Source organism: Arachis stenosperma, chromosome 10 (genome assembly GCF_014773155.1).
Source record: "Arachis stenosperma cultivar V10309 chromosome 10, arast.V10309.gnm1.PFL2, whole genome shotgun sequence".
NCBI classification, from domain to species: Eukaryota; Viridiplantae; Streptophyta; class Magnoliopsida; order Fabales; family Fabaceae; genus Arachis; species Arachis stenosperma.
In genome coordinates, this window is record NC_080386.1 from 1,674,308 (window position 1) to 1,689,832 (window position 15,525).

Here is a 15,525-nt window from a genome sequence, read left to right on the forward strand (position 1 = left end):
TCAATTTCAATTTATTCATTTTATTTTTTATTTTAATTTATATTTTTATTTAATTTTAATGTTGATGTTTTTGTTTATCCGTTGTTACGCATTGTAAAAGTCTTGTTGCAAATAAAGCAGGGAGTGGAGGTGGACCTAACCCTCTCTCTCTCTCTAAGTCCACGCTGAATTTAATCCTTTCTAGTTTCTATCATTAAAAAAGGTTATACGTATGAATTAAATGAATTTTCATACTTTGTAACGTGATTTACTCTGAATATAATAGAGGCCAATGTTTAAAATATGTAGGCGAAAACAAAATCTTCATTCATAGTATTTGTTCAAGGAAAGACAAAGCTCCCTATTATCCACTGGTATATAAATTATAAAGTATTTGTTGATATAATTAAAATCTACACATTATTTCATTAATAAAACCCCTTAGATTGCGGGTAATTATCCCCGTTGATTGGTGTGGGAACATGATTAGATCTCTTTGATTCTTTTTGTCTGCCATTCCATTCTTCATCACTCTTCTTTGGTGCCTCACTAGTCACTACTACTTTTGAAATAATAATAATAATAATAATAAGGAGACTGTAACATATTTCATGTGCATTGCCGCATGACAAAACAAAATTTGAAATTGTAGAACGCAGAGATTGTGGAATCTTGGCACACCTAATTACGCCTTAACTCTTGTAATTGTATGTCCTACTTCTTCTACTTTATTTTACCCACCACGTCCTTATACAACCATAATTAAAATTCTATAATTGATAGTAGAATATCATACGTCGTTATAGAGTTATAGCGCATAGATTGAGGAAATCTAGCTCATTTTTTTCAAAACTCTAAAGCATGTTGATTTTCCACCATTATTAAATGCATGGAGTGCTAAATTATTGAATCTTCATTAGCTCTGACCCTACCAAATATTGTTATTTTGATAAGTAGTGATAACGAATAGGAAGAGAATAATATCTATTTCAATATTTTATATGAAAGTCTTTTTAGTAATAAATAAATAAAGAAAATGTGACATTCTCCACTAAACCTAGAGGAAACTAGGTATATTGTTTATAGTACTTGTTCAATATTTTCTACAATGATGGTTAAGGTATAGTCATGGGGTGTGTGTGTCGCAATCGATGGCATGGATTTGGAGGCATTGTAACATCGAGAGAATTGAGAATTCACGAAGGTTGCTGTCACGGTATGAAACAAAGAAAGAAATTGGGATTAGGTATGAGTGCTATATAAAATTGGGATAATTTACCTAATGAATTCCTTTTTTCAGGACCAGAGAAATCAACGACCAGCACAACTTGAATAATCAAAGTAAACCTATGAAAAAGATGTGACAAATTGACAATTACATATATGCTAAAAGTGTATATAATGCATTTATCCTAAAATTATATACAAAAGAAGATAATTAGCATTACTAATGTTTTGGTTTTGGATAACTATAAAAAGCTAATGTTAATGCAAATGAATTTTGCGTCGCTGCATAAAGTGTAATTCGAATTCTTCGCACTTGAATTCTTGACACTTGTTTAAATCAACCACCTCAAGTTAGTGTTTTGTCTAGGATTTTAATTTATATTTTTTGGACACGGCCAATGATACATGAACTCATAATCCGACAATTAAAGATTAATCCGTTTATATCTATGCATCTACCCAAGCCTGCTTAAGCATTGGAGCATCAAGAACATGGGTAGCTCTGACCAAAAAGGAAGGAACCTGGGTACTACCCAATGGATAATTTAGCTCAGATAATTGGACTTAGTTACCTAATTTTGGCCCATTCTATTTTAAGAGTTGACAAGTCCAATAAAGCCTCCTCTAGGTTCGTAACTTTTATTGTTTACATAAAAAATGTTGTGTAGAATTTTGGATGTGCCACCGTCTTAATTAATTTCTTAAGCATGTTAGAATTGGTGTATGTCATGTTCCTCCCTAACACATGTTAATTGTGGTCTTAATAAAGGTAGCGTTTGTTTTGAGGTATTGAAATATAAATTGAGAGATTGGGAGACTGAGATTTATTATCATGTTTGTTGGTTCAGAGATTAATATTAAAATTTCTGTCTCTGTCTCCAAAATTTTAGTATTCCAGCACTTCTAAAAAGTGGAGACACAGGAGACTAAAATTTTTAGAGATAAAAACTGAAACTTTAATAACATTTTATACCTAAAATATCTTCATTAATTAAATTAGAATTTAATTCTTGTTTTAATTTCTGTCTCTCACTTTCCACCAAACAGATTTATTTCAATCTCTCTATCTCTTGATCTCAATCTTTTCGTCTCTGTCTCTCTACCAAATGCTAAAAGTTTCTTTTAATAAAAGTGCTCTTAAGTTATCATCAGTCCTCCAATTAATTTACAAAAAAGAGAAATTTCTTTCTAAGCAGAAAAAGGAAGAGAAAATACACTAGAAGTGTAATGCAAGTACATAATAGATAATGGTAGAGAAAATCCATGCTGCATTTTGAGACTAAAGGAATCCTCAGATTCAACGAATTGCAGCAAATGGGTTCTTTCTTAACTGAAGACTGTGATGCGTGTCTCTTGTTTTCTGTTCAAACTTGGTCCATGGAAACTTGTGTTTTCCCATCTTTTTCTTCTTTGCAGCTACTCCCATCAAATCTCCAGCATTCTGGAGGCAGAGTCCATATTCAACATCACAAATGGGGTAATCACTTGGGCAGCAAGACTCTGTTCCCGTGCAGCACACAGCATTCTCATATTCACAGCAGCCATAGACAAGGCAGGAATCAAACAACTCAAAGAGGCAACAACATGTCTCGTCCCCCGGACAATATGACAAGTCACCACACTCACTTGGTGAAGGAGCAGGAGGAGGCGGAGGCGTTGGTGGTGGTGGTGGTGATGATGGTGGAAAAGGAGGGCTCTGTGGTGATGGTGCAGTAGTGGACTCTTTGGTTGGATATGAGGCCATGTAATTGATTGCACAAACTCCATATTTCAAATCAGTGTTCCTTTTTATGTAAATATATCCATCCATTCCCCAACCTGTTCCCCATGAATTCTTCACTATCCAGTAATCTTCATCACCCTCTGATCCATATCCCACTATTAATATTGCATGGTCAATATCATCTGGGTTACTTGAGCAATCTCCATCATAGATGCCCTGTTCAAGAAAAGAAGAATCTACTTACAAAAGAGTATGCTGCTAACATTATTTTATAACATGATCTAATTTTACAACACTTACACCAGTGTATAATTGAAAATCCAATGAAGAGCCATGTATAGCAGCACTGATAGGTTGCTTCACAGTAGCACACAGAAGAGCACTATCTGATTTTGCCACATCATTGTATCCATCAATGCTAACAACTTTGTTTTCCTCCTAATTTATGAAAATCTTAAATAATTAGGCTCAAATTAATATAATGAGGCTACTCAATATTAGAATAGTAAGGAATATGTAACCTTGGTAATATTGCAGCTACTGTCTACACCAGTGTATGGGTAATCAGTTTCAGTATCTATGCCACCATTGTTCATTACCCATTCAAAAGCATAGTCCATGTACCCTCCCTCACATCCATCATTAGTTTTGTCACAATCCACAAGTTCTTGTTCTGAAAGGCTTACAAGGTCCCCAGTTACTATTGCATTTATCCCTTCTATGGCCCCAGAGGAAGAGAATGCCCAGCAACTACCTACAAAACACATTGAATCAGAAAACTTAGTGATAAGAAAAATTGAAGTTGAAGAAAAACTTGACATATTAGAGAGCTAAATACTCAAATACTTAAGTTATTAATGCACCAAATTTTTAAAGCGACAGATATTTAAGAACTGAGAGATTAGAAAATTACCGCAATCGCCTTGATCCTTCACACTAGTTACAACTCCCTTCTTCCTCCAATCTAAGGAGTAAGGTGTATTCTCACATGAATAGTCCTTAAAACTGTTGGTGAGTCTTTTGTTCAATGGCTGCTTCACCTTTGAAATATATTTATTCTTGAACTCTTCGTTGCTCATATCAGCAAACCTATTCAGTCCAAGACGGTGCCCTTCAGGAGAGTTTTGATTTTGCATTGCATTCTTCTCTACTATATATCTCAGATTCCTCTTGAAATTCTCCAACCTTAATGTTGCTTCTTCTTGATGTGTGTAGGACTTTTTGTGTTCCTGCTTCCATTTTTCAAAAAGTTCAACCACTCTTTCCTCTGATGGAAACTTGTCAAGCTCAAGGGATACTATGGAGTACTCACTTGGTAAACAATAACATAGAATTCCCCATGAAGCCACTATGAAGAAAAAAAGCTGATTTTTCTTGTTTGAACTCATATTCTTCACTGGTTATCAGTGATGCTTGTTGTTCAACCATCTTTTGCTTATAAAGTGATTGAATACAGGCCTAACAGTCAGCAAAACAAGAATCTGCAGTTCTATTTTCTTTTCTTTTCTTTTTTTTTAACCTTCATTCTTTGGGAATTATAAGAATATTGAATGAGATGGGACATCAAAGACATAGAAATGACACTGGCAATTTGGTAATTGTATATGAACTTCATGTTGTTAAATTTGGCACCAAACTTTTCTTTGATAGTTTCTACTAGTCCTGATATTTAGAATCATTGACTTGCTAGTAAAAGAGTATCTCTACAAAAGGATTAAGAAATCTAACAGTCAAAGTCAAACAAACAAGAACGTTTCCTTAACCTTGTATTGCAACCTTGGACTGGTTGTTGAAGTTAGCTAGAATTATCAGTTTACATATATCACAGTCAAAGGTAATCATTGATCATAAGCCAGCTAGATAGTTCTTCTTGATGAAATCTGAAAAATTTTGGTGTGCACACTTTGGTCCTGAATGTCTGTCCAAAATTTGTATAAGATCATATTTAAACAAAATTTAATGAATTGAATTAAATGGTGTTAGAGTGGACTTGGACATATACTAAGTTTGGGTCTTCTCCATATATGCTCTGTATTTCTCTGTTTCTGCAACCACTAAATGCATCTAAGGCTAAAACTTCATAACTTTCAATTCTTATTTCACTTTTCACCAAATTAAAAAAGAAAAGTAGCAATCTATCTGGAATTTTAAATTACAATCAATCAATTATAAGCTTATCATTTTGTAAGAATTGGGAAAGAAGTTCCTATGGAAATAAAAATTTGGGTACGTTTGCCATGAAGTGAGTGATGCAGCAAATTAGTGGAAGAATAATCAAATATATTTCTATCTCATTTATATATTTTTTATTCATTTAATCAATTAATTTTCAATTGATGGCTGAGGATTTTCTTTTGTAGAATGAGGCTACGTAAGTGATACACATGCAATCATTGTAAATCACATGCAAAGTTTCAGTTTGACAATCGAAAAGCAGAACCATGTTACAATTTGTAATGTACTTCTAAAAGAAGCTAAAATCGTCCAGTAAATGTCCAAAATCGTTGTCGAAAATTGTTCAAGTAGCTTAATTAATTGGCAACTTGAGAGTGCTAATTTTCATAGAAAGTATCACATATAAAATAAAGTTCACAACACATGACATGTTGATCTTCTTGTTCCAAATAATGATATCAATTCCAAACTTGCTAGTCAGCATCAGTAGAGCGAATAAGTGGGAATTTTTACGAGACATTTTTATATTATAATTATTCTTTGACTACCTAACATCATTCATACCATAATGGTGTATTTGTTTAAGGTGAAAACGAGAGAAAAGAAAACGGAAGAAAAGAAATAGGAAGAAAAATAGTTATTTTTTCTTGTTTGGTTGAAGAGAGAATTGGGAGAGAAAGAAAAATGGATAGAAAAATATTGGTGGGACCTACTAATTTTTTTCTTTCAATAATGGAGAGAATATAGAGGGAAAATTAAATTAAATCTCTCTCTACTTCTAATATTACCCTTTTACTTTTTTTATATAATTTATAATATAAAGATAAAATTGTCTTTTTATAACATTTCTTTCCTTCTTATTTTCCTTTCGTCCAAATACATCTAAAGAAAATAAAAATCCACTCAATTTCTTTCCTTTCCTTTTTTTCTTTTCTATTTCTTTTCTTCCAACCAAACATAGCCTTAATATTGGTCTGGGTAATTTCTAATCAGTCATTGAGACTTGAGCTTATGAAGTTGTTCAAAAGTGAGCTTTCATCACGTTCTAACAATTCGTCCAAAATATACTCCATCTCATATACTAGCGTGCATTTTTACTGTAAGATTATAATTTAAAGGCGATAATATATTGGTGAGGAGATAGATTGTTTTTGCTTTTGGAATAATGTGTTTAGTTTTAGCTTTAACCAGCGAATTTAAAATATGTGTTTAAGATACCAAAAGAGAATTTAAAATATGTATTTAAGATACCAAAAGAAAAATCCAATATTAATTTGGAAGACAATTGAAATGCGAATAACTTCAACCGATCAAATTTACAAGTCCTGTACCACAATAAAACAATGCTTATACATAACTTAGCTTGTTTATATATATAAATATATATTTAAATTTTAATACATTATAACTTTTTAGAAAATATACACTACTTTATATATTTGAATTGTTTCATTTTATATATTTTATTATTTCATATGTTAATTCTGGACACACAATATTTCATCACAAATTGTCAATCTATATAATATTATTTTTAAAAATATTTGGTGCCATGTTTCTATTATATATTTTTGTGCCGAATTTTATACAAAATATAATATAATTGTAACAATATATGTTGACAAGAACAAAGTCAAACAGTAGTACTATAGACAAATTTACTAAAACAATTTTAACAACAGTACTGTCATACAGATTATAACTCAAAAAATCTAAATTTTTTAACAGAGTTTTACTCCAAAATCAATATATAAGACTGGCCTAAAGGTGTATTACAACTTAATTTATAAGTTGAAATACGGTTATGTGCTCTTTTTTCAATAATAACATATCTTTATTTTTTTCTTTCAATTTTTTCTATTAATTTCATTTATCACTATTCCTAATTGAACTATAAGTCATCTCATGCATAATCAATCAAAATAAATCATCCAGCTACGAATCTTCAAAATCACATACATGTGATTTAGCTCACCGAATCTTCGATCGAGATATACGTCCTTATAAAATGCTTTGGTTACCGAGTTATCTGCAACCAATTTTTCCTGTACTAAAATGAACTTGCGATTCAAACAGTCAAATTTCAAAAACAAATTAAAAATCAATTGATATTAAGTCAAACTGCTTAAGCTTATTCAAGAGATATCCTGATCCATTATTCAAATTCAGTGTTCCTTACTGAATTATAATTCGGCTTTTAAACAAATCGCAACTCCTACTCTTTTATTATCAGATAGGCAATTTCAGATACTATCTACAAACAAATCTTCTCCATAATCCAAATAAATATCCAAAGACATACTAGTCCAGTAATCGATTAGTAACAATATTCAAACCACAACAAGTGGCTTAATTAACTAATCAAAACCGAACTATACTTCGGCTTTCAAACACATATATAAGATACTAAACTATCTATCATTTCAAACAACCCGACATCTTATAAATCAGAATCATTGCAAACAACCCAACACTTATTATAAGTTAGAATCATTTTAAAATAAATCGACCTATAAATCGGAGCAAATCCTATGCTTATCGACATCATATACGCTATGATTGCAACCAAATTCTAAATCGACCTATTACGTCGGCCGACCAATAATCGCTATAAAATAACTTACTCCCATAAATTAGTCAAATAATTCAGCAGCAACCAACACTACCTATTTGACATATCAACAATGGTCCTTATTGATTACTATTAGACATACTTGTTCAATCTTGTAATTTCAAAGCACAACACATATCAGTTAATCTCTTTTTCATACTATCTATCGTTATTTATATTTGCCAAAACAGATTAGCATTTATTACTTTACATTTCTTATCCATATTTCTACTCATTTTTCAAATAACACAGAATTTTTACCACCCATGAAAAAATAGATATTCATATACAACTCAAAAACAATCTCTTGATTAAATGCTTGAATAATTGTACTAATTTAGAATTTCTAATAAAAATGTGAAAGTCGGAAAGGCAACTAAAATTATGTACTGATAGATGATGTTACCAAAAAATTTGAATGGACTTGGTCTCTTTGTTGATGACTTTGGAGTGACTACTATCATATTTATAAAATATTACCTTTTTAAAAAAGTTAAGATATTTGTCCCATCTTTCAGTAACCACCTTAATTTATTTATTTTTGAGTAGGTTATTGATACCAAAATTTTCTCTAATCAAAGATAAATCATGTTTATTATTTCACTTACAATTTAATTTATAAATATAATTAGGTTGGGTTATAGTCAACAAATAACAAAAAAATTAATAAAAATTAAATAAAATTTTATCTAATTTTTTTTATTCCCTTAGCATTATTAAAATTTAAATACTTATTTTAGTAGTAAAAGAAAGATATGAAAACTTTAAAGTCAAGATACTTATTTGATGACTAAAATTTATTTGATCAAACCCATACATATACAACGAAATATGTATATATATAACATATATAGGGATTAGTATATCACATTATTAAAGTAACAAAGTGACCAAATAAGAAAAGAGAAACTTACTATATCAACAGCTTACATAGACTGCTGAAAAACTACTTAATTTCTAAACATGAAATCGTCCTTAATTATACATTACTAAGCATGCGATTAAGTATGAACAAGGCTTATTACGTATGTTTCTGATTGATATTGATTCCTTCTGTGATCTTAGCCAAGGACCTAAGATTGCAACCAATGATGGTATCTGTGAAAGAACGGGTATCTTCGCCGCTACTTCCCGCCGGAATATCCACCACATATGACTCTATAACGACGGTTTTGCCTCCAAACCTTTCTTCCTCTTCATGCAGAGTAGTGGTGGAGCTATAGTTGAGAAGCCTATGATCACCACCGATGATGCTGAACTTGAGGACATGGTGATCATTATCAAGTTTGTCTAAGCGTTCCACGCTAACCTCAGCAGGCAAGCCAGACATAATTAGGACCTCACGGACGCTGCCAATGCCGCCGTCGCCGCTGAGCATGGTGCAACCCGTGATGAACTGTTTGTATCCCTGTGGATACTCAAATCGCTTTATGATGGACCATACTAGATCCAAGGGTGCGTTTATGGTTTGGACCATGTTTGAGGTACACTGGTTTGATTTGAGGTTGCTGCTGGTGTTGTGGTGGTTCTCCATCATGGCTTCCATTGATGGTGAAAAAGGATCTTGATTTTGATTGTGGTTACCAAGCATGTGTGTAACACCTAATTATCTACATAAGGCGGTGTTTGGTATGATATTTTTGTGTGCTGTTCCGGCATCTATTTATATCTGAGCTGGAGAGTGTGATGTCAGCTAAGTACATGACAAAGTTTTGAGTTTGTGAGCAAAATATTCGTTGTTTTGATAAACTTGCCACACAAGTGAGAGGAGGGGGAGTTAGATAAAATATTGAAAATAAGTTAAAAATATTTATATAATAAAATTAAATTAAAATAAAATTAAAAAAAATTTAAAATTTATATATAATTTATATATAAAAAATTAAAATTAAGGATAATTATTGCCTTTCTTTCTTACAACCTGACTTCGCCCCTCACACAAGTTGATGATGTACCAGATGTGAGTTACAAGTGATTCTAGTTTCCTACTTATAGATATGCACGCATTTATTGTCTTTAATATTTATGCTGATTTAAATCATATTATATATTAGGAAAAATATAGGGAGCTAATGGTCTAAACGTACAATGTGTACAATTGAGGTTTAAGAAGTATTAGAGATATGACTATTAGTGTTACATTGTCCTGTCAGATTATGCTTTTGGGATGAGTGGGTTCATGATATGGTATTAGAGTTCTAGATCCGAAAGGTCAAAAATTCGATCCTTAGTGAACTCCAAAATCAACTTAAATTTTTGGGATGAATAATTTTATGACATGAGATCTTTAATATTGTAGAATAATAATATTGTACGACAAAAGACAAAAGATAAAATATTTGTTATATATATATATATGAACTCTATTTATTCTTTTTCGTATTAGACTATCTCTCATATTTGCTATATAAAAAGTTATTCTTAAAAAATGGTACAAACATTTTTTTTATTGTTAAATTATATTATATTTTATGTACAGAATTCTAGAAAAACAAGTAGTATATTGCAGAAATTACTATTGTTACATTATATATTCTTGACATTGTGTAATAAAAATACGACTGTTATTAATTAATTGTGAAAAAATATTTTAAACAGTTTTTGATAATTATTTAAAAAAAAAATTTTAACAAAAATTATATTTTTTATTTTTTATTTTTATTTTTATAAGATTGATTAGTTTATTTATTAATATTTTTTTTGTATTAACGAAATAAATTTACAGAATATATTAAACTGTTAATTTATTCATTAAGAACTAACTATAATTAACAAATTTTTTTTGTTAGAAATTTTGTTGTCTTTTAATGATAATTTTTAAGATTGTTTAGTTTTTATTTTTATTTTTTATTATCTTTTTCAAACATTAGCTAAATTTATTGTATAAAATTAAAAAAATTAGTAATTTTCAAATTTTTTTACTTAAAAAATTAAATAAAAAAATATTAGTGATTAATGTATCACATAAATATGTTTTGGAGAGAAATAATTAATAAAAAAATAATCTCACAAAATTAAATATTAAGAATAAAAAAATATTTTTTTTTGTTTGAAGACATTATAGTCCATCGAAAAAATTATTTTTTAAATTATTTTTAGTTAAATTATTTTTTAACTAATAAAATAAAGAAAATACTGATTGATTTCAAGATAATGTCAAGGTGTGAGAGCCTCTGATTTCGAGAAGTTTAAGATTGGAGGCTTGACATGTTTTGCGGTATGGTGGGTTTGGCTGCTTTCAAATTAGTCAAGTGGCTTCCAGACTTCCAGTATTTTTGACGTGAGATCGAGACATGGGATACTATACTCTCTCTACTCATACTTATCACACTCGTAATCATCCCTGTCGGTTTGGGAATGCAACGACATCAACCTTGTCTATACCTTCCAATTGCCATTAACATAAATAAATGCTTTTAACATTCAAGTCTTGCTTCAAAAACTCTGTTAAACTCCAGTAATTTCATAACTACCGTTACATTATTACAATCATGTTAATACCCTTGCTAAGGTGTGCCAGCGGAAACACAGAACACAAAACATTAGAATGCCATGTCTAATGTCTTGCTGCCAAGTAATAAAGAATGAAAAAGAGGAGTGTTAAAAGACCAGTAAATTTGTTATTTATAATCATTATTTAGTTATTATTAATATTTTTAATAATATAAAATTAAATTTAATGGTGTGTGATTATTTATTTTTTTTAATTAAATACTAATAAAATTTTAATAAAAGTGCTGGCATGTAAACTTTCTGATATAAATATGCTTAACAAAACAGCATAAGGAGTTGAGGGTTTCCAAAGTTGGTTGTGCAGTGGTTTTGCATTTTCCAGACTGAAACTATGAGCTACCATCGAAATCCGCATCAAGAGACACATGTGTCATAAATATACAGGGATACCAAATAATACATCCAGATTTTCATTCCCTTATCGCCAGTAGAATCTTATCATCTTAACTGCATAAACAATCATGGAAACAAGATTGTTAACAAAAACTAAAATGCTGCTTGCTTTAGAAAGCTCCCCTGATATTTTTTTAGATGAATTCTATAACCGAGTCTAATTTTGGTCTAAATTATTTATTTTTATACTTTAAAATTAAATATTAATTTTTAATTATTTTTAATGAGTTAGACAATTATTTTTACACACCATAACAATCATAATTTTGAACTTTATTTGATAAACATCATGTATAAATTAAAGACAAAAGCTTAGTAAATCTATATCTCCCGTTCCGAATTTTAACAGTTGACTTGCAAATATCATTACAAATTTGACTGCAAACTTGTTTTATGATTTCCTTTTTGATGGTTCAAAGAAAACACATCATGTATTATTATTATTATTTACAATTAATTTTTTGTTTAATTTACTTTACCTAATAGAATTAATAAATTATATTATAAAAAAGATAATAACAAACATAATACACAAAAATCACAGTTATTAAAGTGTATAATGTCAAATAAATAGTTGAAAAAAATAAAAATAATAAATAATAGAAAATATAATTCATATAAATGGAAATAACAATAATTTTATAATTAATACAATAACATATACAAAGGATAAAGTTGGTAAAAAATAAATAAATTGTTAGTATCTATGGCTAAAAGTCAGTTAAGAAAACGCAGAAGCTACAAATAGTTGCTTCTTGTAAACGTGATTTTGGCAGCAAAATCACTTTTGCGTTCATGAGAAAAAAATTTGCCAAACCAAAAGTTGAAGCTTTCAAGAAATGTAAACGTGATTCTTCCTTTCAAACGGATTTCCCAAACACACCCTTGATCATTGCGTGCTGATTAATGATATATATTTGTGTTCGAAAATATATATATATACCCTTTTTTGTTGGTTGCAATACTTTTTTTTGCCGGTTATATATGTCTGCAGTAGCATTTTGTAAGGTTGGTTTCTGTTTCCCAAGCCATTTTGTTGTTTCATCTTTTCTATGTTGATGGAATCAAGCATTTTTTTTTAGTGCAATGAAGAAATAACAACACTCTGGTCATGAGTATCTGTATCTTCATCTATTGCTCTTATAGACTAAGCCTTGTCCTGCATGGCCAAGCCTCCAATAAATTGATCAACTTAACATGTTTTCTATAGGAATTTCTGTATTTTAAGTAATTCCCCTTGAGTACAAGTCAATACCACAACCATCAATTTAATTTTGCTAGATAACAAAAACAGGTGCAAGAATGCTTTCAAAATTTCACCTTAGATGCTAGATCATTCTCCTCCAATACAGCCATAAAAGTGAAAGTTCCGCAGAACTTTGATACACAAATAATCCAGAGTTATCACAACCAAGAATCATTATCCTGCTGCTGGAATTGTGGCTCCACTGTCACACATGGACTGCACTTTCAGTTAAGATCTACAACAACCAAACACTAAATTCCATCCCACAGAAAACACACAATATAAATATCTGTAGAAAGAACAAAGCAACTATCTTCAGTTTCAATTAACAATTTAATTTAACATGGATACATATAAATTATTTGTGACTAGCCATTCCATTCATTACCAATGCGATTGATGTATACACTCATTAAGTTCCTGAACCCCTGATCTGATGATGCATGAATATAAACAAACATACAACAAAAACCTTAATCCCCAAAACATGAAGAAAAAGCAGAAAAAGGAAGCTTGTCAAGGTGCTCTAGGATCAGTGCCATGCTGCCAAACATAAACAAGCTCATCCCAACCAGTGCTGGCCATCAAGCCTTCAACAAGAACACTCATATCAACACCAACCGCGAACTCCGTGTGATGATCGTACCGACTCACAAGCGCATCCTCCACCATGAAATCCCAAACACAAACCGTCATATCATAAGAGCAAGACACCATCAAATTCCGCACGTGCGGTGAAAACCTCACCTTCCTCACCGCATACCCGTGCCCATTCATAACCGCAATCGGAACCCTAAAACTCCTCACATCCCAAACCTTGATGCTCTTATCCACCGAAGCAGTCGCAATTATGCAGTCGTCGTACTTGTTCCAATCGCAAGTTAGCACCTCCATTTCGTGAGGAGGGAACACCATGGTGGACGAAGGTTCACGAACATCCCACACGCGGAGGGTGCAGTCGCCGGAGGCCGACGCGAAGACGTCGGCGTGGCGGGGGTTCCATACGGCGGAGTAGACGCAGTAGGAGTGTTCCTTGAAGGTGCGGAGCGAGGAGGGGCGGTCGAGGGTCCAGAGCTTGACGGTGTCGTCCCAGGACGAGGTGAGGAAAGAGTCGCGGCGGAGGGGGTTGTAGTCGGCGGAGTGGACCTCGCGTGTGTGCTCGCGAAGGGACCGGATAGGGTTGGAAGTAGGCGGTAGTGCGGTGTCGTAGAGCTTGACGGAGCCGTCGGCGACGGCGGCAACGAGGAGGGAGTCGTGGGACTCGGACCAGGCAACATCGTAGACTCCGTCGGCGGTGTCGTAGGCGGCGATCTCGGTGAAGGGCTGGGAAGGGTTTGGGGAGAGGGAGAGGACGTGGAGGCGGCCGTTGCCGAGGATACCGAAGTTCTGTGCGGTTGCGACGGCGAGGCGGTCCTCGTAGAAGGGGCTGAACTTGACAGAGTAACCGTTGAATGGAGTCTTGAATACCGGCATCGCTGATTTGATTCACTTTTCAGATTCGATTGATTCGAAGCTGAGGATTTCTGCGTTCAACTACGTCTTCTTCCTCTTCGCCTCCCTTTACCATTATCCTTTTTTCCTTTTTTTTAATAATTTTTTTTTTGCTCCCATCAATCAAATGAAGCTATGCAACTACTGTCCACTGCCTACTGTTTTTCCAAAAATTCAAAAGCAGGCCCATTCTCTTGGACCTTGCCCTCTTGCCGCATACTATCCATTAATACCAAAACAAAAATTGTTTGGGCTTCTACGAGCGATGCGTTATTTGTTTAATACATAATAATGGATCTCACAAAAAACAGAATGGTTACAAAAATAATAACTTATTTAAGAGTTTAGTTAAATAATTACTTATTTACCTAGCAAATCACCAAAAAAAAAAAAAAACTTATTTACCTAGCATTACTATTATTTGAAGTTACATTTTAAATTAGTTGTTCTAAATATGATGATAGGACTAACACTCTTCACTTCCTCCACTTAACTTCAGCTGCTTCACTGTTTTATTTATTTCTAATTACTCGATGGTAAGTCTACGAAATTTGTATGATACATTTTCTTCCCCATTTATAAACTGTTCAAATATATAGTTTATGTAACACATTTAAAACCTTCTGCGAAATAATTGGGTTCAAATTAGGGGTGGCAAAGCGGGTCGGCTTGTCCCAACCTGTCCCGTTCCGTCTAGGCCCGTCTCATAAATGGAGCGGATCGACCCGTCCCGCCAACTAAAATGGGTTCAAAATGTTAGTCTGTCCTGCGGATAGATAATTCGGCGGACTAGCCCACTTGACTTTTTTTGTTTAAGAAATAAAATTCATTAAAATTAACAAAAAAATAATAATAAAAAAATTAAATACAAATAACAAATAGTCAAATTATAATATATTTTTTATTTTTTTTAATTTTTAACTTCAATAAAATTATTTAAAATAATATTTGTCAATATAATCATCTTTATTTTAAAAAATAAGTCACATAATTTGAGTATATACGAAATTGTAAAATAAAATAAATAAAGTTAATAACTAAAAGAAGAATGAAAACAAAAAATAAAAAGAAAAGTGTTTAAAAATTTTATAGTTGTTAATTTTATAATAATAATAACTATTTTATTTAATAAAAATAAATAAGTAAAATTTTTGGCCCTGCAGACTG

At 31.9% G+C, this 15,525-nt stretch overlaps 3 protein-coding genes across 3 annotated transcripts; all 3 read right to left on the reverse strand.

Annotated features, from left to right (window-relative positions):
• Window positions 1–2,366: 2,366 nt before the first annotated feature.
• Window positions 2,367–4,318, reverse strand: LOC130957998 (low-temperature-induced cysteine proteinase-like). The gene is made up of 4 exons (XM_057884869.1): window positions 3,843–4,318; window positions 3,451–3,683; window positions 3,230–3,367; window positions 2,367–3,145 (listed from the first exon to the last, which is right to left on the reverse strand). The coding sequence occupies exons 1-4, from the start codon at window positions 4,315–4,317 to the stop codon at window positions 2,504–2,506; spliced, it is 1,488 nt and encodes a 495-aa protein (XP_057740852.1). The 5' UTR covers window position 4,318; the 3' UTR covers window positions 2,367–2,503.
• A 4,290-nt stretch (window positions 4,319–8,608) lies between these two features.
• LOC130958201 (abscisic acid receptor PYL11-like) lies at window positions 8,609–9,324 on the reverse strand. Its single transcript, XM_057885175.1, has one exon. It carries the CDS (start codon window positions 9,304–9,306, stop codon window positions 8,737–8,739), a length of 570 nt encoding a protein of 189 aa, XP_057741158.1. The 5' UTR covers window positions 9,307–9,324; the 3' UTR covers window positions 8,609–8,736.
• A 3,833-nt stretch (window positions 9,325–13,157) lies between these two features.
• LOC130958058 (peroxisome biogenesis protein 7) lies at window positions 13,158–14,482 on the reverse strand. The gene has a single exon (XM_057884946.1). The coding sequence runs from the start codon at window positions 14,338–14,340 to the stop codon at window positions 13,384–13,386; it is 957 nt and encodes a 318-aa protein (XP_057740929.1). The 5' UTR covers window positions 14,341–14,482; the 3' UTR covers window positions 13,158–13,383.
• Between the last annotated feature and the right edge of the window lie 1,043 nt (window positions 14,483–15,525).

What these genes read in the sequence shown, in the direction of transcription:
- LOC130957998 (XM_057884869.1), bottom strand. Translation starts at nt 4,317, where the DNA reads ATGAGTTCAAACAAGAAAAATCAGCTTTTTTTCTTCATAGTGGCTTCA. An exon ending in GTAGCTGCAATATTACCAAG is followed by an intron (nt 3,368 to 3,450) that starts GTTACATATTCC and finishes TTCATAAATTAG; the next exon opens with GAGGAAAACAAAGTTGTTAG. An exon ending in ATTTTCAATTATACACTGGT is followed by an intron (nt 3,146 to 3,229) that starts GTAAGTGTTGTA and finishes TTTCTTGAACAG; the next exon opens with GGCATCTATGATGGAGATTG.
- LOC130958201 (XM_057885175.1), bottom strand. Translation starts at nt 9,306, where the DNA reads ATGCTTGGTAACCACAATCAAAATCAAGATCCTTTTTCACCATCAATG.
- LOC130958058 (XM_057884946.1), bottom strand. Translation starts at nt 14,340, where the DNA reads ATGCCGGTATTCAAGACTCCATTCAACGGTTACTCTGTCAAGTTCAGC.